We start from the raw sequence: 24,674 nt of genomic DNA on the forward strand, positions 1-24,674 counted from the left end.
GCCTGAATTTTATTTTTTCCATGAATTTTTCAGTATTTAACATAATACTTGTCGTTTTTATTTCCAGGGAATAAATTTATGTTTAATTAAGTCGTTTCTCTTTCTGCTCCATCAAATATATATATATATATATATATATATATATATATATATATATATATATATATATATATATATATATATATATATATATATATATATATATATATATATGTAACAGCTGAAAGGACAGAATAAAAGTCAAACAAGAAGCAATTATTCATAATATCTTGGAAAGATTTAGCTCTAATCCATAAAGATTAGTGCTGAAGCTTGTTGATGATTTTTGGTGATTACTTATTAAAAAAAATTTCATAAGCATTATAGAACTTGCTGGCTATGTAAGGTTATATGAACTGACACTTCAAGCTCAAGTGATTTATCTTGTTTGTGTTAAATTCGTCATGTTTATCATGTTTGTGTTTCATTGTACATTTAGGAAGTTTTTCTTTAGAAACGTGGGACTTAGGATTGTTTTATTGTTCTGTATCGTGATTTGTCGTGCCAGTGTTAGATATGTTGATGTTTTAAAGTATATTTTGGAAGTTTTTCGTTTGAAACGTATGATTTAAGATGTTTCGATAGCTATCTTAACCTATGTAGGTCCTGTTAGAACACTAATAACCCTGTAATAGGCAGGTGTATCTAATGGACCAAAACCAATAGGAGTGGGACGCTTGTGCTCTCATGTGGGAAGGGTTGGAAATTATTTAATCGAGCCGGTAAACCGAACAGGGGATTTTTATTGCGTGCTAATGTCTATAACGTAGCAAGTATTCCTCGAAACAGAATATTGAAAAAGGTTTCATAGTCCAGATGATTAAGCACAGCTCCATTGGATGGAAATGTCATTTCGGGTCCTGATAGGGACAAATATCATTAGAATATAAAGGTTCCCCGAGAAAGACATATTGAAAGAAAATGAAATCTCAAAAAGTGTTATTTAACACCCCGTGTGTACATCGTCATTACGTAGCACCCCGCGTGTGTGTCCTCCAGAGTTAAAAGCAGGGATCCCCCACTGGAAGAAACATGTCACGTCTCATCCGTAACACTTACCATTAAACATTCCTCATTATTTAACAGCTCCCATTAGACATTCCCCATTATGTAAAAGCTAAAGAAATCTTGAAAAAACGTCTGGGAAAAACGTCTTGATATATTTTGAAACGTCTTGAAAAAAGTCTTGAAAAAAAAAACTCTTTGAAAGAAAAAGAAATCCTGAAAAAACACCTTAAAAAAAAACGCCCTTGAAAGAAAAAGAAGCCTCGAAAGAAAAAAAAATCTCGAAGAAAAAAGTCTCTTAAGTATTATGAAACATCCCGCATGTGCGCCATCATTACGTAGCACCGCACGTGCGCGCTACCATTACGAAACATCCCCATGTGCGCGCTGCGATTACGTTACACCCACATGTGCGCTGTCATTACATAATGCCCAACTGTACTCTTCCTCAGTTACAAGCGGGACTCCCCCGCTTGACTAACGGTCTTTAACACGTCGTATTAAGTAATATTCGCATAACTAAACATTCCCTATGACGTAAAATTTGCATCTCTTAGAAAAAATTTCATTTAAATTATAAGCAAAGTAAACTCTCCCTATGACGTGACAAGCAAATGTAAACATTCCATATAATGTAACATGCACCTGCATCTCTTAGTTTCCTAATATGACGTAACTAACACCTGCTGGCTGTCATGGAATGACGGTATAGGGATGCGCTTAAAACTACGGATAGGGGTACGCTTGAAACACGGATGCGCTTGAATCCAGGGTTTTCACGGAATCCAGGGATAGGGTTTCCCTGAAATAGATTGCGGCATAACTACTAATCACTATACCATATCTGTAAAACACCACAAAAAACCATAAAACACTATATCTGTAAATCACCGCAAAGCGGATGACAGAAAAGTTTGTTTCACTGAAACCGTAAAGAATTCCAACACTTTTGATCCGATGAAAACTTTTCCTTTTCAGAACCAAAATATTTCACCATGGGACTCATATATATCTATTAACCTCACACTGGAGAAGCATTTAATTTTCGCATAACTTTTGTCCCAAGTTTCCCGAAGTTTCTTCCCACTTTCCCAGTTTTCGCAAGTTCTATAACAGCTAGAAAATAATTCTAGTCGCCTCCGAAAATCAAAAGATCATTTCTCATTTTGAGAAAAGGCTATGTAGCCAATAACTTGACAGGGAAATGAATTTATCAATCTTCTCTGTGTTCCCAAGAAAATTAGAATGGGGTTGAGAAGATTAGCTTCTAGTTTAAAGGCAGTTTTGGCATAAATAAAAGAGAATATATTGCGAAATAGCATCGAAAAATCCGGGGATGAATTATATTAACTTTGAAATAACCACATTGAAAAGCACTAAAACCAATGGAATGCTTTACAGTTAAAATTTTCTTAAGGTATTCTCTTGTTTCATAAAAAGAAGCAAATTTAAATCTTCTTGAATTTCATCACTTGATAAAATAAAAGAGATAATTCAAGTGAGCCGAAAAGAAGAAAGACCAAAAGATAAGGGAGAGAGAGGGAGAGAGAGAGAGAGAGAGAGAGAGAGAGAGGGAAAGATATATATATATATATATATATATATATATATATATATATATATATATATATATATATATATATATATATATATATATATATATATATATATATATATATATATATATATATATATATATATAGGCTATCACAAGAAGAAAATATGTCACACGGTAACACAGAATAGAACATATTTAACATAGAATAATAACAATTTATTGGTGGTCACCCATGAAAAAAAAGAGAAAGGCAAAGTACAGAAATAAGGGAAAAGAAAGTACTTTCTTTTTCAGTCATTTTCAATATGGCCTGCTCTAAAATATTGGTAAAAAAAAATTCCACTGCCGTTGTTAAACAATGGCCGATAATGTTAAAATAATAATAATAATAATTCATCGGTTCCCACTCATGCAAACTAAGAAGAAAAGCGAAGTACAAATCATAGGCAGCGCAATAGATCTGCCTAAGTAAAGAACTATGTTGGCACAATGTATTATTTTTTTTTCCATATCCGGGCACTTCGTATCGAAGGAGATATCGTAGAAAGTTTAAAAAGGGCTCATTCGATTGGAAATTAGAGTGGCTAGTGCCCTTTTTAATAGTCGAAAGTGATTGGAGGGCAACTAGCCGCCCCCCCCCTGCACAATGCCCATCATCCCCTCCAATCAAAATTTTGAGATAGCCATTTTGTTCAGTGTAGTTGATTTCCAGATAGAAACTATGTTTTTGAGGAGGACACTCCCCCATAGCCTTCAGGGCAAGCGTTATAAGTTATGCCCTGGGGGCATATAAGGTTTTTAGAGAAGGCATTGTCGTAGAAACTTCAAAAAGGCTCATTCGATTGGAAATGCAAAGGCCTAGTGCCTTTTTTAATAGTCGAAAGTGATCGGAGGGCAACTAACCCCCATCTCACGCCCACCTTTTCCCCACACACATCCAATCAAAGTTTTGAGATAGCCATTTTATTCAACGTAGTTTTAAGTTCTGCAAATTAGGTCTTTGAGGATGACAACCCTCTCACAGCCCTCAGGAAAAGGGTTGTAAGCTATGCCCTGGGGGCTAAGGATTTTATAGAACGCGTTTTTTTAGATAGCCCTTTTGTTCAACCTAGTTGATTTATAGAGAGAAAATATGTTTTTGAGCAGGTCACTCCCTCACAACCCTCAGGGCAAGGGTTTTAAGCATGCCCTGGGGGCATATAAAAACGGTGTTGGCACAATGTATTATTTTTTTCCTTTAGACCAGGGCACTTCGTATCGAACAAGTTGTCGTAGAAACTTCAAAAAGGACTCATTCGATTGGAAATTGAAATGGTTAGTGCCCTTTTTAATAGTCGAAAGTAATTGGAAGGCAAATAACACCCCTTCCACGCCCATCATTTCCCCAAACTCATCCAATCAAAATTTTGAGATAGCCTTTTTCTTTCCGCGCAATTTAAAGTCCGGGAAATTATACCTTTGAGCAGGACACTCCCCCCAAAGTCTTCAGGGCAAGGGTTATAAGTAATGCCCTGGGGGCACATAAGTTTTTATTTAATCTTTGTCGTAGGAACTTGAAAAAGGGCTCATTAGATTGGAAATTCTAATGGGTAAAACCCACTTCTCACGCCCACCTTTTCCCCAAACACATCTAATCAAAATTCTTAGATAGCTATTTTGTTCAGCGTATTTGATTTCCAGATAGAAATTATGTTTGTGAGGAGGAAACTCCCCCACAACCCTCAGGGCAAGGGTTGTAAGTTATGCCCTGGGGGCGTATAAGGTAATTATAGAAAGCGCTGTCGTAGAAACTTCAAAAAAGGCTCATTTGATTGGAAATTCAAAGGGCTCCCTTTTTAATAGTCTAAAGTGATTGGAGGGCAACTAACCCCCCTCTCACGCCAACCTTTTCCCCTAACACATCCAACCAAAATTTTACGACAACCATTTTGTTCAATGTAGTTGAAAGTTCTGGACATTAGGTCTTTGAGGATGACAACCCCCCAACAGCCCTCAGGGCAAGGGTTGTAAGTTATGCCCTTGGGGCATATAAGGTTTTTATAGAACGCGGTGTCGTAAAAACTTAAAAAGGGCTCATTTGATTGGAAATTGAAATATCTAGTGCCCTTTTTAATAGTCAAAAGTGACTGGAAGGCAACTAACACCCCTTCCACGCCCACCATTTCCCCAAAAACATTCAATCAAAATTTTGAGATAGCCATTTTGTTCCACGCAGTTTAAAGGTAAGGAAATTATACCTTTGATTAGAACACTCGCCCCACAGCATTCAGGGCAAAGGTTATAAGTTATTCCCTGGGGGCATATAAGTTTTTATTGAAATCTTTGTCGTAGAAACTTGAAAAAAGGCTCACTCGATTGGAAATTGAAATGGCTAGTGCCTTTTTAACAGTCGAAAGTGATTGAAGGGCAACTAACACCCTTCTCACGCTCACCATTTGCCCAAACACATCCAATTAAAATTTTGAGATTTTCCATTTTGTTCAACGTAGTCGAAAGTTCTGGAAATTATGTCTTTTAGGATGATAACCCCATCAGAGCCCTCAGTGCAAGGGTTATAAGTTATGGCCTAAGAGCATATAAGGTTTATATAGAAAGTTGTTGTAGAAATTTCAAAGGGGGCTCATTTGATTGGAAATTGAAATTGCCCTTTTTATTAGCCGAAAGTGAGTGGAGAGTAATTAACACCGCTCTCACGCCCACCATTTCCCCAACGTAGTTGAAAGTTCTGGAAATTATGTATTTAAGGATGACATACCCCCCAGAGCCCCCAGGGCAAAGCTTGTAAGTTATGCCCTGGGGACATATAAGGTTTTTATAGAGTTGTCGTAAAAACTTCAAAATGGGCTCATTCAAGTGGAAATTGAGAGGGCTAGTTCCCTTTTTAATAGTTGAAAGTGATCGGAGGGCAACTACCCCCTCTCACGCCCACCATTCCCCCAAAAACATATAATCAAAATTTTCAGATAGCCATTTTGTTCAATGTTGGAGAAAGTTCAGGAAATTAGGTCTTTGGGGATGACACCCCCCCCAGACCTCAGTGCGTGGGTTGTAAGTTATGCCCTGGGGACATCAAGGTTTTTATTGAAAGCGTTGTCGTAGAAACTTCAAAAGGGCTTATTTGATTGGGAATTGAAGGGGCTAGGGCCTTTTTAATAGTTGAAAGTGATTGGAGAGTGAGTAACACCCCTCTCACGCCCACCATTTTCTCAGACACGTCCAATCAAAATTTTGAAATAGCAATTTTTTTCAACGTAGTTGAAAGTTCGGGAAGTTGGGTCTTACAGAATGACAACCACCCTCACAGCCCTTAGGGTCAGGGTTGTAATTTATGCCCTGGGGGCATATAAGGTGTTAATAGAAAGTGTTCTCGTAGAGACTTCAAAAAGGGCTCATTCAATTGGAAATTGGTAAGGGGTAGTGCCCTTTTTAGTAGTCAAAAATGATTGGAAGGCTTGACATTTTTATAGTAAAGATCGATGTGGGTACAATACATTATTTTATTGTTGTTGTTGTGGTTTAGACCAGGGCACTTTGTATCGAAGGAGTTGTCGTAAGAACTTCGACAAGGGCTCATTCGATTGAAAATAGAAGGGGCTGATGCCCCTTATAATAATCGAAAGTGATTGAAGGGAAACTAATCCCCACCCACGCCCCCCCTCCCATTTGCCTTTAAGTTTAAAAACTAAATGTTGCCATAAGATTAAACCAAAATGCACTGTGTTAATGCTAATTCCCAATAAGGCATCTCAGTATCACAAGAACGACTGAGGGTATTATGTTCAAACTTTCGGGGCTACTTCTGCTCTTAAAATTTAACCAAATCACAATAGCGTAAGTGTATCCAAGCTATCAAAGAAAGTAAACAGATGTTTTTTTTGCGAATGGTATCAAGTTTTCTATTTCAGGTCTTAGAGGACGTATGACACTAAATTAAACACTACTATTTGTGTCCAGATTTTTAAAAGAGTGTATGTTGTTAAAAATTACAGAAATTACAATAAATAACCGAGTCAAACTCAAAACGAGCAGAAATTAAAATAAGTTTGGCTCAAAACCCCTATACCTTCCCAAGGCCAGAACATAATTTGCACTTTCCTGAAAAAAATACAAATGATTTTGCATTGTCAGTTTAATATAAATATACTGATATTTAGTAATCGAAAACTTAATATTATTTGATTTATTAATGTAATAAAGTAAAAACATTTATATATTTTTTCGTTTTAAAAAATCATTTTGATTGATTTTTTTAAAAATCAAGAGGAAGAAAGAAGGAGAGAGAGAGAGAGAGAGAGAGAGAGAGAGAGAGAGAGAGAGAGAGAGAGAGAGAGAGAGAGAGAGAGAGAGATTAACATATAATACCATCTAATGCAATATAGTTGAGATTGTTCTTTGCTGCATCCACTTCTTTAGGATCTTCTTGACTCCAATCACGGAGGTTGAATACATCCTTTTGACGAAACTCAGCATTATCATCAAACCGCACTTTTGCATCAAGGCAAACAACTAGAATATAAACATTGGTCATTCCTTACGAGTTGTGTGTTTATTCCTTTCATCTAATTCCATTTCCTTTCTTCTTCCCAATCTCTTGATATTGTAATGGTTTTAGATGCATTTCTCTTAATACTGGTCGATTTTGTAAGGGTAGTAGCACTCATAATTGGGAACTCACACTCAAACAGTGCTCAAGGGCCAACAACAAGTTTCCTACGACGTCAATCAATCTTTTTTGGCATTGTTCTTTCTACTATTAAAACTATTTAACTCTTTTATCATCGTTGTCCTTTATTTTCTTCTTATACTTTGTAATAACGATTTTTTATTTTTTTTGCGAAGCCATGTCATTAAAGAACAATGATTTAATCAACGAGCAAAAGAATGATTACTGTCCTGTACTTCTGCGAAAAAAGGTGCTATAATTCCATTGGTTTATTTTTGTGATGCATTTTTGCAAGCCAATCGCACTTTTCCTTGTTTAGGGCGAAGAAAAATAGTCCCGCCTTTTTGTTACCGGGTTTACTCTTGCTCAAGCTTAGCAAATACTGAGTGACACGTATAGACTAATGGGAAAATGCAGTTTCTGGAGAGACAAATAACTGCCTTAATCCAGTAAGTTAACTTATTCCAACCGTACTAATTTCTTGCATTTACTAACAATTATAAAAAAAAGGCACACTTTCAAAACCATGCATTAGAAAGAATGAAGAAAAGAAAAAGAATTTTCGAAAAATTGAGAAAGATAATACTGGTTCCTGAGAGTAGGTTAAGTTTGCAATATTTCATCTATTGCAATAATTTATACATAGTATCCATATTATTATTTTTAAATTATATTTAATATTACTACTATTATAAAATCCTTATGAGTGTTGAGAGGGTGAGAGCTCCTTTTTTATTCTACAACAAAAGTTTATTTTGGATTATTAATTTTGAAATAAATAATTATTTCAAAAAGCAAATCCAATAAGTCGGCTCCTTTTTATCAAGTATTGTCCACGCAATACTTGTTACGTAATACTTGTCCACGCAGAAGTTATATTTTGATTTAAAGAATTGGGTTTGACATGGCCAATGCTCTCCTCACGTTTAGGGTAAACCTAGGTATGGTATTAAAAACAAGCAGAAACTAAATAAAAACAATTCTCTTTAATGACAGCAAAGAGCGATATCAAAGCTTAAAAAAACTAAAGTTGTTCCGTATAAAAGGGGGCTACCCCCTTTTCGATCCAACGCTCTTTACCCCCCGCCCCCCCCCATTTTGTCTCTAACGCTTTAAGAACGTCTGTTCCAACGCAAGGGCAAATGAAATGGGAGTGGAATAAAAACTGTTTTCACAACAACGGAAGAGCATTAAATAATATAATTTTGAATTTATATGTTTTAAAAGACAATCAGTTGCACACTTATTTGACTCATAAATTCTCTCGGCATGACAGCATAAAACTATAGCGGTAAGAGCAGAGAACGGAGGGGGATTGGGACAGCCCCTTGCATTTAAGGAACAAAATCTGTTCGTTCAAAGTTTTAACATCCCCCTTTGCTTTCATTTAAAATATTTTTTTATATTTATTAGTAATATATGGAGGCATATTGTTGCACAAAACGAAAATATTCACTTAATTATGACCGGATAGCCTACTTATTAGAGGCAGCGCAACAGCGCTGCCTAAGTAAAGAACGATGCTGGCACAATGTATTATTTTTTTTTATCTTTTAGGCCACGGTACTTCGTATCGAAGGAGTTGTCGTTGAAACCTCAAAAAGAGCTCATTCGATTGGAAAATGGAAGGGCTTGTGCCCCTTTTAATAGTAGAAAATGATTGGAGGGCAACTAACACCCCTCTGACGCCCACCATTTTCCAAAACACATCCAATCAAAATTTTGAGATAGCTATTTTGTTAAATGTAGTTAAAAGGTCCGGAAATTATATTTTTGAGGATGACACCCCTTCCCACAGCCCTCAGGACAAGGGTTGTAAGTTATTTGTCACTAAGGGTTGTAAAATAATTTTTTTTTTTTTTTGCGTTTAATAGTAATATATAGAGGCATATTGATGCAGAAAACGAAAAAAAACTATTTAATTATGACGGGACAGCCTACTTATCCAAAACTTAAAGACGTTCAAAATAAATTTCAAATTAGCATGGTGAAAGAATCTCCCCCCCCCCCAAGAAGAACCTAAATCCGGAACTTGAATTATAGCATAAAAACGAATGATGACCAGCAACCTACGGATCGAATACAAGTATTTCTAATTTTGGTTTAATTGTTGCTTATTTACCAAGTTATAAAGCAGTTGTCGCACAAAAACGATAAAATAGGTTGCTGAGTCAACGGTTTGAATCCAAGTGTTTTTATTTTCAGTTTGATTCTAGTTAGCTTATGAAAGAGTTAGAAAGGAAGAGCTTTTAAGATCACTTCTCAGAGAAAAAAAAAATCCAAAACAAAGAGTAATAATCATCTGAGGTGTTGACAAAAATGATTTTCACAAGTACAAAAATATATCTTGGCTGAATTCACACGAAACAGCACAGTAGGGAAATAGCAAAATAAACAATTAAGAAGGAAGAGCTTTAAGATTAATTCTCACAAAAAATACAAAAACAAACAGTAATAAACATTTGAGGCGTTGACAAAAATGATATTCACAAGTAAAACAACAAATCTTTGCTGAAGTTCACGAAATAGCACATTTCGCCAACAAATAAATCCAGGATGACACTTTTTTAAAATTCTTCAGCATAATTTTCAGATAAAAATTGTCGCGAACATTCATACTCTCTCGCCAAAAAACGTGACAGATGTCGAACTCATGTCTTAGAACAAAAAAGCGGCATGGTATCTCGAACCAACAGATCAAAAGCAAGCAATTTTATTCCCAATCTAATTTATGATACTCGAAAAACATTATTCAATCTCGAGAAAAGTTGGTTTAGCAAAGTAATCGATACTATATCTGGAAGCAAGTCTACAGAAGTAGATAAATTAAACCGAAAATTGAAGGGGAGAACCCGAATTAATGTTTGACAAACAGAAAAATATCAGACTTACGAAGACTGATAAAGACAGACTTTAATCAGACTCTATTAAAAATATCAGACTTATTTTTACGAAGCAACCAAGTTATTGTTTTTTACATGCAAATTGATAAATTAATTAACTAAATTACGAATTTTTTGAAGCTTTTGCTTACACAACTTGTTTGATTTTGAGCAAAGAAGTCTAAAGAAAAAAAGAAGAAAAATTGTAATAAAAATGCAGTTTAATGAATGACAAAACTTTTAATACAGAAAAGCTATCCGAAACTAGTCAAAGAAAGGTCGACGCTTAGATATTCTTAGACTCTTTAAATAGATTTCTTTTTTGCTTTTAAATTAGGTTCAAATGAGACTTTTGATTTTTTTTTCTTTTTTATAATAGTTAAATCAGTCCAAGTCACTTGCGTGTTTATGAGGAGCTTCAGAAGAACCTATTTTATCATGCACTTGGTGCGTGATATCTATGAAATGTCAAATACGGTTACCAGATTTGACGCTCATATATACAAAATTTCAGGCAAAGAATGTATCTTGATTTCAGATGGCCTAATAGGTCAGAAGGAATTAAGGTACATGTAGCGTGAAATACATGCACGTAATGCGCATGAAAAGCGTGACATAATATGAACTTCAAAAGAAATATACCAAACCTTAATTTTGCAGAAAAAGTACAATATGAAATACTTAGAAAATTAACTATACACAAAAGCAATCATTACAATGAAAACCAGGGAATAAAGTAAAAGAAAAAATCCTTAATTAATAAATAACACATTTTGACGACCGTAGTTAAAAATTTTTAAACCGAAAAGAATAAACATTAAAATCAGAATAGAATTAATTCAATTTCAAGTTAAACGTAAAATTAAAATCCAAATTAAAATTAAATCAAAGTAAAAACACTAAAACTGGCCAAAAAGTAAATAAACGTCGGAATTGAAAATGCGGTAAGACAAAATGCAGTAATAAAACAGAGTAGCAGCAGAGGAGAAGGAAAGGAATAGAATCAATATGCATAAAATTATGTACACACATACATACGCATATATATATATATATATATATATATATATATATATATATATATATATATATATATATATATATATATATATATATATAACATACATGGTAAAAATACACTAATAAAAATCCGTCCAAAGAGAATAAACTCGAATGAAATTAGAGCGAAGTTTCAAAAACAACGTTTTACATGATTCTTCTGATGTTTCTTATAAGCAATCTAGATGATGATGCTAAACGTAAAATTTATGATTTGAATTTTCGGACACTGGATATTTCAGAAAGGAGGTCTAGGTTATTGTTCTGGAAACCATATATATTTTATCCAACAATGAGTTAGACTATTGCCAACCCAGAACCCTGATTTCTGTACATTGCCTTTTTAAAGCAAATACTATTTCTAAAACTCCTCTATTAGAACGACGAAAAAACATCCCAACTGCTCTGTTATTATTAGCAGTTGAACTATACACACTTCAAATCACGATATACTAATAAAACACAACCCTAAAACCGACAAGATTTGTCATTCCATACTAAAGGGCTTCGTCTCCCCAAAGAAGGCCTGAATTTTGATGTCCTTGGTACTTCAATGAATACCTCTGTGTATCACGTCATACTTTCCAACTTATCGACATTTTTTCCTATCCTTAAAATTTTAAAATCTAATACAGCTCGCTTCATTAGAAAAATTCTCAACAGAGGCTTATGTACAAACAATACCTGGAGCAAGAATACCGAAGGCAAACTCATTATTTTCAAAATTACTTTCAGTCCAATTTTCGGAGGCTTGTTTCAGGAAAGTTACACAAGGTAGATATCCATAAAATAAAGCTTTAAAGGGAAAATAAACCTTCTTAAGGTAAAAGAGTCAAGCTTTGCATGATAAAGGCTTTAAGCTTCAATGAATCATTGAAAGAAGAACGCCACACCGCAACGAAAAGAGAAACGCCACACCCCAAGATGAAAAACGAATATCAGGTCCCTTAAACTATAAATACGCAGTTAATAAGCCCTTACTTGATTCGAAATCTCTTTATATTCTTTCACGTGTGTCTTTCGTTTTTGTTCAACTACACCATTATGTCCCTGTGACCCTCAGAACTAGCCCATTTTGTCTATGGTTATTCTACATACCATCATCTTAATTCTGGTAACATTCGAAATCCGTTCAATTCATCAGTCAGTTCAGACTCCCACCCCATGACTGCCTATCATGCAGTATGGAATATTCTGCCTGATATCCTAGAATATCCCTGCAAGCTTTGGCTTGACTTATCCCTTGCAATAGAGCTTTGAGGAGGGGGGGTATTTGATGATTTGTTAGCTTTTATTGCTGAAGTTCAGTGTCGAATTGATGTTTGTTGGATAAATCTATCTATCAATCTATCCAAAACAGAAAATAGAATTTTCAACATTAAGTGAATAATCCCTCACCCTACTTTCTAGGTTCATCTGAACTATATGCCGAAGCCAGGAGAAAAAACAGATGAGATATAAGTCACTCTATATTAAGAAATTAAATAAATAAAAAAAAGTTTTTTTTTAACTGAAGGTAAGGAGCGATATTAAAACTTAAAACGAACAGAAATTATTCCGCATATGAAAGGGGCTGTTTCCTCCTCAACACCCCGCTCTTTACGCTAAAGTTTGACTCTTTCTCACAGCTCTACTTTACAAAACAATAAAAAAAAAATTTAGCGCAAAGAGCAGGGCGTTGAGGAGGGGACAGCCCCTTTCATACACGGAATAATTTCTGTTCGTTTTAAGTTTGAATGTCGCTCCTTACTTTCAGTTAAAAAAAACTTGTTTTTTCTATTTAATTTTTGAACGTTTTTGAATTCATGCAGGTTTTGAATTTGGCTCACCATACATGAATAATTAAAACAAAATTTGCATATTAATTTTACTTTTTTAAACTAATTAATTAAAAAAAAACTTCCCGAAAAATAAGTTTTTCAAAGAAAGTAAAGGCCATTTTAAACTTAAGCTCAGCAGATACAAATACCTGTTAACGTTAAAAATAAGAACGACCAAAAAATACTATTAAAGAGAAAATAAAAATCAAAACGAACAGAAATTAAATAAACAATCATAGCAAAAAACATACAACAAGTAATAATATAAATGAATAAATAGATCCTAAAGCGAGTAATACTTAGATTGAATATCAAAATCAAACTTAAAACGCAAAAAAAAATTTTGTTACTGAAGTATAAATGAAACTTAAAACGAACAGAGATTAAATAAACAATCAATGCAAACAAACATACAATAGATATTAATGTAAAATAATAAATAAATCTTAAAACGAGTGAAACTTATATTGAATATGTAAATCAAGCTTGAAACGAACAAAAATTACTATAAACGAGAGTTTGGGTATCACCTCCTTCTCTCACTGTAAAGGCTAAAACCTACTGCGCCGAATTTTACACAGCATAAACTTTAGTGAGTGGCGTAAAATACAAAAGTACCAAAATTCCTTCCCCCTACGGAAAAAAAAATGAAATAAAATTTTCAAATTTGAAAAGGCTTAATTTCCACAGAGAGGGGGGATATTTTTCGGGGGGTAATCGCTGAGGGGTACATGCCAGCCACCAGATACAATATCTTTGGTTTATTATCACATAAAAATCATAATTAGGAAGCTGCTTAGCTAAGATTTGCTAGAAAATAACACAAACAAATGATTGCTTATATCGGCCACTATTTAACAAAATTCGAACTTTAGCGTAAAGAGCGAGGTAATGACGAGGGAGTGAACTTCCTCCAATACGTAATATGATGGGGTTCGCCCTCTCGTCAATACCCCACTATTTACGCTAAAGTTCGAATTTTCTTCCAATTCTTTAAGAATGACCCCTGAATCACAATGGCCGTTCAATTAGAATAAATAGCTTTTTTGAAATTACTAAAAACACTTTAGCGTAAAGAGCGAGGTATTGACGAGGGGACGAACCCCTTCTTATACAAAATAATTTCTGTTCGTTTTAAGTTTTAATGTTGCTCCTTACTGTCAGTTGAAAAACTGGTTTTTTGTATTTAATTGCTATTTTTTTTATATTGCTGGGAAATTCAGCACCCCCTTCATGGAAATTATCTTCCTCCATGGAAAGATCCTCCCGCGTAACCCAATCCCCTGAACCCCCATCACAAAAATCCCCCCTGAAAACGTCTGACCAAGTCTACTTTAACATGTAAACAATACTACCACATTCAACTCATTACAGCAACAAGACTCCTGAGGCGAACAAAGCTGTACAGGCTCCTCCTTTTATCTGGATCAGTTCAGATATTCACTTTTTATCCCGTCCCATAAAGTTTCAATTTCTTTAAATCCTTTCTCATGACATCTTCCCACCCCATTCAGGAACAACCTGCTTTTCGCTTGGCCCCAGATGCACGGCTAAAAAGCAGAGACATTGGTAATCTACCACCTTCCAGGAGCATCAAATGGTGGAGGGGGTCGTAAATCCCACCCTAGATTTTTTTGCCCCTTCCCCCTTACATATCCATCTTGGTATTTTCGTTGAAAAATATGTCTCTTTTTAGCATTTTCACTGAAAAAAAAAATCACCCTTTCCCCAGATTTTGAAAATGTATATTGCCCCCTACCCAACATTTTATAGGATTGGCAACCCCATCCCCGTAATCCGTAACACATGACCTAACTATCTTAATCTTTCTTTCATTATAGCCACAGAAAGCGGGGCCGAATCCCATTTTCGTACAGCATATTGTTCGATATATGGCCAATCAAACCAGTACATAAAACGTTCTTTAGACAATCCCTCAGGACAGTATCTAGCATATTTTCCACATCCTTTCGAAGCGCCCACATTCCAGAGAAATATACTTGATCACTGTCATTACCGTAGCTTCCAATATTAGTTTGCAGACTTATCCCGTATTCTTTCAAACTTTTTTGATTGCGAGAAAACATCGTTTTGACTATTCTACTTTTTATATATTGAATGTATCCACCATCTTTACTCAATATCCCCAGATCAGTGAATATATCTATTTGATCGACTTAACCGAGGCACGTAGATTATGATCGGCTCAGAGCTGAATGGAATTTTTGGGGAAAAAGGGAAATTTTTATGAATAATTGCAATTTGGAGACGTATCCATATAGGAGACGTAGACCTAATCGTGAATATTTCAATACCACTATAGACTGTAGCGTCTTCTTTTTCAAGCATGATGCACATTTCATACCGAACGTATAGACTCTGAGCATATACGTCATAACCTTAGTTCTGTTGCTACCACTTTAGAAAAAACAGGTTTTTCCATAGGCATACCGTGATGTGTATATCACAATCGCTTATTCGCGAAGGCGGAGTATGAATCTTATGTGGATTTAAATGTGTTTCACTTTCTTTTTTTTTACGGAGAGTATATCATTTGTCAATGCTGTATATTCTCTCGACTACTGTGTCTCCATACCGAAGAAAGGAGGAGAAAACAGAAATATAGGTGTGTTAAAAGGGCAGCTCATATTGGAATTAGTATAGAAAATATGCCCTTTCCCGACTACCTATGATCAACCCTTCTTGGTGCATTCCATATATCATCAGGAATTAATATATCTTCTAATGCAGCCCAAAACATGAAAAGAGAGTTAGATATGCTCAACTGCTTTGAATTTGGCTAATTTAACTGTTCACATGCCAAGTGAATACATGTGATCTATGCAGATTTTCTATCTGCATAGAATGAAAAAAATCTATGCAGATTTTTTTGGCGTTTGCTAAAAAGTATACAGTAGCGAAAAGTCCTATACTCCCCATTGCAAATTTTTTGACACAGATTTAAAACCACACAAGATTCATGACCCCACCTTTGTGCACGCGCAATGACAAATGTTATCGATGGAAAACCAAGTAGTAATTGAAACTATGGCTCTGACGTATATGCTAAGGGTCTAATTACGGGCTATGTAACGCGTGTCATATTTGGAAAAAAGATTTCGCTACTGGTATATACTTATACTGTGGTCAAGAATGTTCTTAGCCCTTTTAAGACAAAATCACTTTTTAAAAATAATTAGAAATAGTGATAAATCATTAGGGATGGTAACCCTGGACTGACCCTAGAAAAACCAGTAAGCGAATTTTAAAAACAAAAAACATCTTTAAATGAGACCACAATAAAATCACAAACTAAAAAACTAACAAACAAGCAAATTTAAATGAAGTAACTCCTCATTTCAAATAAGGAAGCAAATTATATTCTTTGACATTTATCATGCCCTGCTATGATAACTCAACTTCCAGCCCATGAAAGCACGAAAAAAGAATTATAAGAAATAAAAATGTAAAAACAACCGCTTTAGGATATTCAACGCCATATAATATCCATGGTGTAGAATGTCCTGCATTTGGATTACAGGTTGAATATTCCAGAATCCCTTCGTTTCTTCATTCTTTTAATGTCTTTTGGCTGCACCATTTTACGTGCGGGTGAAAGTTGTCCAGGGGGGGGGGGGGTATTTTCCAGCAGGAGCTGTTCGCGGGGAAATTTTCCGGAAGAATTGTTCGCGGGGAGGAACTAGCCAGACACCAAAAAAATAATAATCAGGTATCATTACAAGATAAAACTAGTTTTGTTTTTATACTGCCATTATTGTTAACCAAACTTAAATCACAAACAAGGAATCGTAGTCAATATTGAAGAAAACTAAAAAAAAACGTGAAAACACTAGTGAAGGGACTAATGTAGCTAGTGGGACTAGTGAACATACTCACAAGCATTATTGTCTCTTTTGTGGTAGCAAAACGAGTAAGTTGAAACATGGAAATGTTTACATCAAAAGTCAACTTTTCAAACTAGACGCAATGCTGCCACAGAAAAGGCTGAAACACTGAGTTAGGACTGATGGAACTCATGGGACCAATTGAAAATACTAGTGTTATCACCTCTTTTAGGGTAACATAATGTATAATTTTGAAGCGTAGACAGCGATTACATCAAAAGACAACTTCTGATGTCGACAGAAAAAAACTATCAACGCCATCTAACATGCGGCGACACTTGGCATTTTGTCAAGCTCGGTAATCATTTTTTTGTCAGGAACTGAGAATAAATACTTATTACAACCCTAACTTTACCAAAAACACCAATTAAATTATTTATACTTATTATTACAATGATAAAAACAACCAGTGTTGTCAAACGTAAGATGGCGTTAATAGTGTTTTTTTTTGTCCACACTAGCGCCAGTTTCCAGTCTTATAAGTTACATATACTCTTTGCACTAGAGTAGACTAATAAAGCAAGTGGGAATCAGTAGAGAATAATAGTGCCATTGCCTCTTTCGAGGTAGGATAAAGTAGAATTTGAAAAGAGCACATGTTGATTTTGATGACATCGATAACCAAATTACGAAACTACCCGTTGTGCTACCTTGAAAGGAGCAGAAACACTAGAGTCGGGACTAATTCACTAATTAGTGTGTTCAGCTGTCCGCATGAATAGTTGAACACACTAGCGTAATTGCGTCTTTCGAGACAGCATAGCGTGTAATTTTGTAAGGTCGACATGTTGACATCGATGGCATCAATAGTCAACTTGTGAAATTCCACGTTAAGCTACTTCGAAAGGAGCAGAAACACCAGAGACGGGAAAATGAAGCTAATGTGATTAGTTGAAAACACTAGTATTATTACCTCTTTCGGGGTAGCATAACGTGTAATTTAAAATGTTGACATCGATGACAATCAATATTCAACTTGTAAAATTACACGTTATACTATGTTGAAAAGGAGAAGAAACACTAGAGTTGGGACAAATGAAGCTAATGAGACTAATTGAAAAAAAAATAGTAGGCCTATTACCTCTCTCGAGGTAGCATAATATTTAATTTGAAATATTGACATACGTGACATCAATAGTCAACTCCTTTAGTTTGAAAAATTCCAGATAACAGCTTAAAAAACAGGAAAAACTGACCGATATCTCAGTTATCTCTTAAAATCTTTTTTCCCTTCATAGGAAAGTCTCCTGGAAATCTTATAAAAAGGGATAGATCCCTCGAAGTGGAAGAGCTGATACATGGTCTCCGAAAAAGCGTCACAAGACACGGTCCTAAAAACTCAGTATTTAAACTGACTTATTTTCTAATGCTAATTTATCTTCGAGAGAAAGATAATATCATGACTTACATTAGGCATGTATTCCAACTTCAAGGAACCCAGGGGAGATAACTCCAAAATTTATAACGGTAAACAGTAATAAACGTAATAATAACAATAAAGGAATAATAACTTTTGGAAAATGTTTTTATCGAAAACTTCAAATATTCAAGTTAAATCAGATGAAATTTACATTGAAATTCAATGAATGAAAGCTTAACAATAGCACGAAGCATTCATTTACAATACATTCAAATATCCACAAAAATTAAAAAACTAGGCTGCAACGTAATTGTTCCAATAAAACCACACAATTTCCCACCTCAGTGAAGTTTGGCCTGGTATAAAAACACACCTTTTTAAAGCTTTAAGAATTTATCGCCTCTCCCTTTCATATATCAAAGTAGCCAAATTTAAATTCTATGCGTAACCCAACACAAAAGAATAAACATTTCAAATTTACATAGAAACATAAAAGCTTTTAACTAAACATTTTTGAGAGCTTTGTGAACTACGCCAGATTATTCAAAATCTTTCACTATTATCCTTAAATGCTTATAAATTTCAACAAGAATACTTAAAAAATAAGAAAATTAGTCAACCCAAAACTATGTTCCTTTCGAAATTTTAAATATTCTAAATTTTATTCTGGTGTCATTTGAAATTTCATAGTTATTTTGGGATGAATTTTGAAAAGTTCTTTTAAGGTCAAATCTGTGGTCCAGCGTACGGTATCCCCCACACCGACCCTTCTCCCTGGAAAATACTCCCTACATTTAAAATTGAGCAGCCAAAGGAAAATTAAGACAAATAAAAATAATGAAGAAAAGAAAGGATCTTGGAATATTCTACATTCCAGAAAATGCATGTGCATGCATGCACATGCATTTGCATGTGCATGCATGCAATTTGCATGTGCATGCATGCAATTTGCATGTGCATGCATGCAATTTGCATGTGCATGCATTTGCATGTGCATGCATGCACATGCATGGAATTGCATGTGCAATTCCAATATGCATGTAGTCGTGGTAACGAACTGTAAGTATGGAGCGACTTGGGCCAATAGAATCCAAAACTCCAAAAAAAGGAAATTAGATGAAAATTTATATATCAAAATAACATGACTTTTTCTGCTGATTCCAAATATATAAAGCTCATAAAATTTAATGTTACAGATGAAACACTACGAGCCTGAAAATTAATATGCCGTATTTTCGAAAAATGGGGAAAACATTCTCAAAAAGGCAAGTGCTCTTAATTAAAAATCACATCCCCCCAAGGGTGATCGTATCGAAACAATGGTCCTAGAAGATCGAGAAAGGGCTATTTTACGCTATTATTTTAACGGCTCAGTTTCTGTTTTATCAGGGCAAATGAGCATATAGAAATATATGAGGTAAAATCAATGAATGAAGATCATTCTCAGTCGGAAATAAACAAAAAATAAAGACATTTTAATAGCGGTCACAAAAATCCGTCGGTAAAATTGACCAGCCGGCTAGTAAAATCCATTCCCCCCCTCCCCCCCAAAAATATATTTATCTGGTATCGACCAGTGATGCCTCTGGTCGATACCAGACCAAGTCCACGGAAAGCAATTGCTCGCACTTCTTATCCCATCCTGTTATATCTCTTTGCACTTCCATCATAGGGCAAATCTGCTACATCTATCGCTAATTTTATATTAAATAAAAAAAACAAGTTTTTTAAACTGAAAGTAAGGAGCGACATTAAAACTTAAAACGAACAGAAATTATTCCGTATATGAAAGGGGCTGTCCCCTCCTCAACGCCTCGCTCTTTACGCTAAAGTTTTTTATTGTTTTAAGAAATTAAGTTTGTGAGACAGAGTCAAACTTTAGCGTAAAGAGCGAGGCGTTGAGGAGGGGACAGCCCCTTTCATATACGGAATAATTTCTGTTCGTTTTAAGTTTTAATGTCGCTCCTTACTTTCAGTTTAAAAAACTCGTTTTTTTTATTTAATTTCTGATCGTTTTTTAGTTAATGCAGCTTTTATTTGCATAAAAATTTTACTTTTCTTTTGCTAAATGTATGTCTTTAAAAATTAACTTACGTAAATAATTTATATATTCGTATATTTTTATTCTGTCAAAAAATACAAAGTTGCAGATTTTGCAGATATGAGCTTGAAACCTATGTAATAGGGTTTTCTGATACGCTGAATCTGACGGTGTGATTTTCATTAAAATTCTTTCACTTGTAGGGGATGTTTCCCCCTCTTTAAAAAATCGAGTAAATTTTCTCAGGCACGTAGCCTTTGATGAGTAATACTAAACTTAATAAAATTTATATATTTTGAATCAGCATTATAAACACATTCTTTGGATATATTTATTGACATCAAAGTTCTGTTTTTAAAAGTTTCGATTACTATTGAGACGTATCGCTTGTTTTTTATTGTTTTTTTTTTACGTATATGTTATTACATATATGAGGGGGTTCTCCGCTGTGTCAATACCACGATCTTTACGTTAAAAGTTAAAAAAAAAATTTGATTCACAAACCCCTGAATCACACAGGCCGTTTAATTAGAAGAGGTAGCTCTTTTGAAAGCACTAAAAAAAAACTGTAGTGTAAAGAGCGAAGTATTGACTTGGGGGAGAACCCCCTCACATACGTTATAATTTCTGTTCGTTTTAAGTTCTAATGTTGCTTCTTGCTTTCAGTTGAAAAAACTTGTTTTTTTATTTAATTTCTGATCGTTTTTTAAATAATGCTTGGAAATCCGGCGCCCCCTTCATAGAAATGTCCCTTACCCCAAAGAAACATCCTCCACGGACATATTCTCCAGAGTCACTCCCTCCGCTAGCCCCCCCTCCAGACCAACGCCTTCCGGACCATGGGTGGCTAATTCCCAATCACCAAGAAATAAAGCGGGCAAGTCCGGCGCCCCCTTCATGGCAATTTCCCTTCCCCCATGAAAACTTCCTTCATGAACAGATCCTCCAACATAACCACCGACCCACCCTGCCCACCCCCTCCCCGAAAAAAAACCACCAGAAAACTTCTGTATACTTACCAAGACCCACTACGATATGTTAACATTGGGTAAATTTCATAACTTTTAGCCCTCCTACTGGGAACGTAGGGGGATTAAGTCATCCTAAAAGACATAGTTATCATATTTTCGACAATGTTGAACAAAATGGCTATCTCAAAATTTTGATCGGGTGACTTTGGGAAAAAAATAAGCGTGGGAGGGGGCCTAGTTGCCCTCCATTTTTTTTGGTCACTTAAACGGACACTAGAACTTTTAATTTTCATTCCGATGAGCCCTCCCACGATACTCTAGGACCACTGGGTCGATACGATCACCCCTGGAAAAAAAAAAAAAAAAACAAATAAACATGCATCTGTGATCTTTCTTCTGGCAAAAATGTAAAATTCTACATGTTTACAGATAGGAGCTTGAAAATTACTGTAGGGTTCTCTGATCCGCTGAATCTGATGGTGCGATTTTCATTAAGGTTCTTTAATTTTTAGGGGGTCTTCTCCCCTATTTTCGAAAATCAGCCAAATTCTCTCAGGCGCGTAACTTTTGATGAGTAGCACTAAACTTGATGAAAGTTATATATTTGAAATCAGCATTAAAATCTGATTCTTTTGATATATCTATTGGTATCAAAAACCCGTTTTCTAGAGTTTCGGTTACCATTGAGCCGGGTCGCTCCTTACTTACAGTTCGTTACCACGAACTGTTTGATATCAAGTTATTTCTTTAACCTTTATCTTATCCTGCAATGATTACTCAACGCCCAAAAACATGAAAAAAAGAAGAACTAAATAAATAAAAATGTATAAAAGATTGATTTTAAAGGGTAATTTTAGACTTTTTTTTCTTTTCTCTTCTAATTGGTTATGCCTTAGATTATTTCTATATTTAGCACTGAATACATCTAGTTTAATACAGGCAAAATATTCGTCGTTTTTTCATCTTTCCTTTTCCTCCTCCTGGCCGTAGACCCTTTTTTTCTTGAGGTTTTCCTCTCTCTGTTTTCTCTTGCCACGGCTGGCCAGCTTTCTCTCTCTTGTCATGGCGGGCCAGTTCGGCTTAAGATCTATTATTCATACAAAAAAAAAAAAAAAAAAAAAAAAAAAAAAAAAAAAAAAAAAAAAAAAACTATAATTCCTGGATCAAAAATTAATAAATTTTGAATTTTTTTTTATAAATTTTGTCGAAGAAACCCTTTCACGCTTGATCAGAGTTTGAATCTCCATCACCATTCACCATTCTACGTTTCTAACTTTTGAATAGTGTGCTTATGATGATCGTAGATGATTATAAAGATGGTTTCATGGACTTGTACATCCGTTTTGTACAAGTGTGAAAGGTTAAACTTAACGCAAATATTAGAGAAAATTACGTAGTGTGAAAGCCACATTGCAATTGTAATTAGAGTAAAACAAAGTGTTGCGAATTTCGAAGAAGAGCTTAAAGCCCCTCGAAATTGGCGGCGGACTGGAGTAAGAAGTATACCAATAAAAGTGTCCGTAAACCATAGCCGTACAATTTACGTAACCGTAAACCGTAAAATCTTAAACCCTAGGTTTTAATCTCCTTATCTTCAAAGCCCAAAAGCTTGGACAGCACTAAGGTCTCTCCCTTTTATTTTATTTTCTTCTCTACTTCTCTACAAACACTACCTATTCCTTCCAACAACTACCAATTCATTCCAAACACTACCAATTCCTTCCAACAACTACCAATTCATTCCAAACACTCTATACTATAAAAAAAGAAAAAAGAAAGCACAAATCTTTAATCAAGATCATTAACAAAATTTAATTTGCGAAAATGCCAAAGTTTGAACATAAAAGCAGTCATCATGCCAGTACGAATTACTTTCTTTTATAATGAAAAATCTAACATAAGATCTTAAACTATATAATCTAATTAAGTGCAACAGGATCAGAAAGCCTTAAAGACAGTATTAAATGACAAAAGTAATCAATAATTAGATAGGGGTACCAACTCACCAAAATACAGGGAGTGAAGGGTGGATCCACAGTTTATAGATTATCAAGTAAGTTTATCGCAGATCATTTCTGGTCTTCATTCTCGGTGCGAACAAAAAGCTCCTCCCACTTATTCATGGATTAGCGGGTTAGTCTGTATGCGTCAATCAATGAGAAATGGTTCGAAATTGTATCATTCATAATTGTGAAAGCAGAAAAAAACTTGGTGAGCCAGCCAAGTGGTTTGCAAGTGTCCCATCTCACAGGTATGACTGAATTTATATACAAATTATGATTTTATCTATTACTTACAAACAGTGGACTCAACTGATTGGCCTATGTAGGATTTTGTAAAAAAGGGGCGGGGGGTTGATGAAATTTGTGAAAATAAGGAATTTTTTTTTCTTCTAATAACTGGTGGAATAGGTGTGATGGTTTCAGGGGCGGATCCAGGATTTTTTAGGGGGGAGCGCTAAATAGGTTGATCCGATAAACTTACGTTAGGAGCAAGTTTAATTAATGCAAACTTGCGTTAATTAGTTAAATTACGATACATTAGACTACTATAGGGGGGCGACCCTCTCCCCCTCCCTGGATCTACCACTGGTTAGTTTATCATTTTTTTTTCACGTTGTGATGTTTATTTTCTACGATATTTATTTTATAGATGAGACTACTTTCGTTTTCAGTCAATTTTTTCATATGAAATGGGCAGACCTTTCCTGAACTTTAAACAATAAACACCTCTGTTTGAAAATCTTTGCACTTTGTGAATTTAGATAGCGATAAGGGTTCCTGATTGAGACCAATTTTAGGTTTTGGGTTCTAATTATTGGTTGTTGCGGTAAAAGTTGCCACAATAGCCCAATCCAAGAAAATACCAAACGTCTGTTAAGAAGTGTTTTTCGTAAAATTCTTAGGGAGTTTCCAGAAAATTGAAGGACATCACACATTTTAGTGGCAGATCCAAAATTTTACGGGGCTTTACGATAGAAAAGCTCCTATTAAAGAATATTCTTCCAGTTTGTATATATACAAAGTTTGTATATATACAGTTCATATATATATATATATATATATATATATATATATATATATATATATATATATATATATATATATATATATATATATATATATATATATATATATATATATATATAAATATATAAATATATAAAATATATATATATATATATATATATATATATATATATATATATATATATATATATATATATATATATATATATATATATATATATATATATATATATATATATATATATATATATATATATATATATATATATATATATATATATATATATATATATATCGGCGCATACAAACAGCTCTCATTTGATCTGTCGTTAGCGGTCCAAT

General features: G+C 34.6%; 1 protein-coding gene across 1 annotated transcript in view; it reads right to left on the reverse strand.

Annotated features, from left to right (window-relative positions):
- ScsbetaA (Succinyl-coenzyme A synthetase beta subunit, ADP-forming) overlaps positions 1 to 24,674 on the reverse strand; it is a 101,870-nt gene that overhangs the window by 39,411 nt on the left and 37,785 nt on the right. The window contains exon 4 of the mRNA XM_089104120.1: positions 6,965 to 7,108. Within this exon, the coding sequence (XP_088960246.1) occupies positions 6,965 to 7,108 (144 nt within the window). The remainder of the gene's footprint in view (positions 1 to 6,964; positions 7,109 to 24,674) is intronic.

This window comes from Artemia sp. Qi Xiang Cuo, chromosome 18 (assembly GCF_049724085.1).
Source record: "Artemia sp. Qi Xiang Cuo chromosome 18, ASM4972408v1, whole genome shotgun sequence".
In the NCBI taxonomy this organism is placed as follows: Eukaryota; Metazoa; Arthropoda; class Branchiopoda; order Anostraca; family Artemiidae; genus Artemia; species Artemia sp. Qi Xiang Cuo.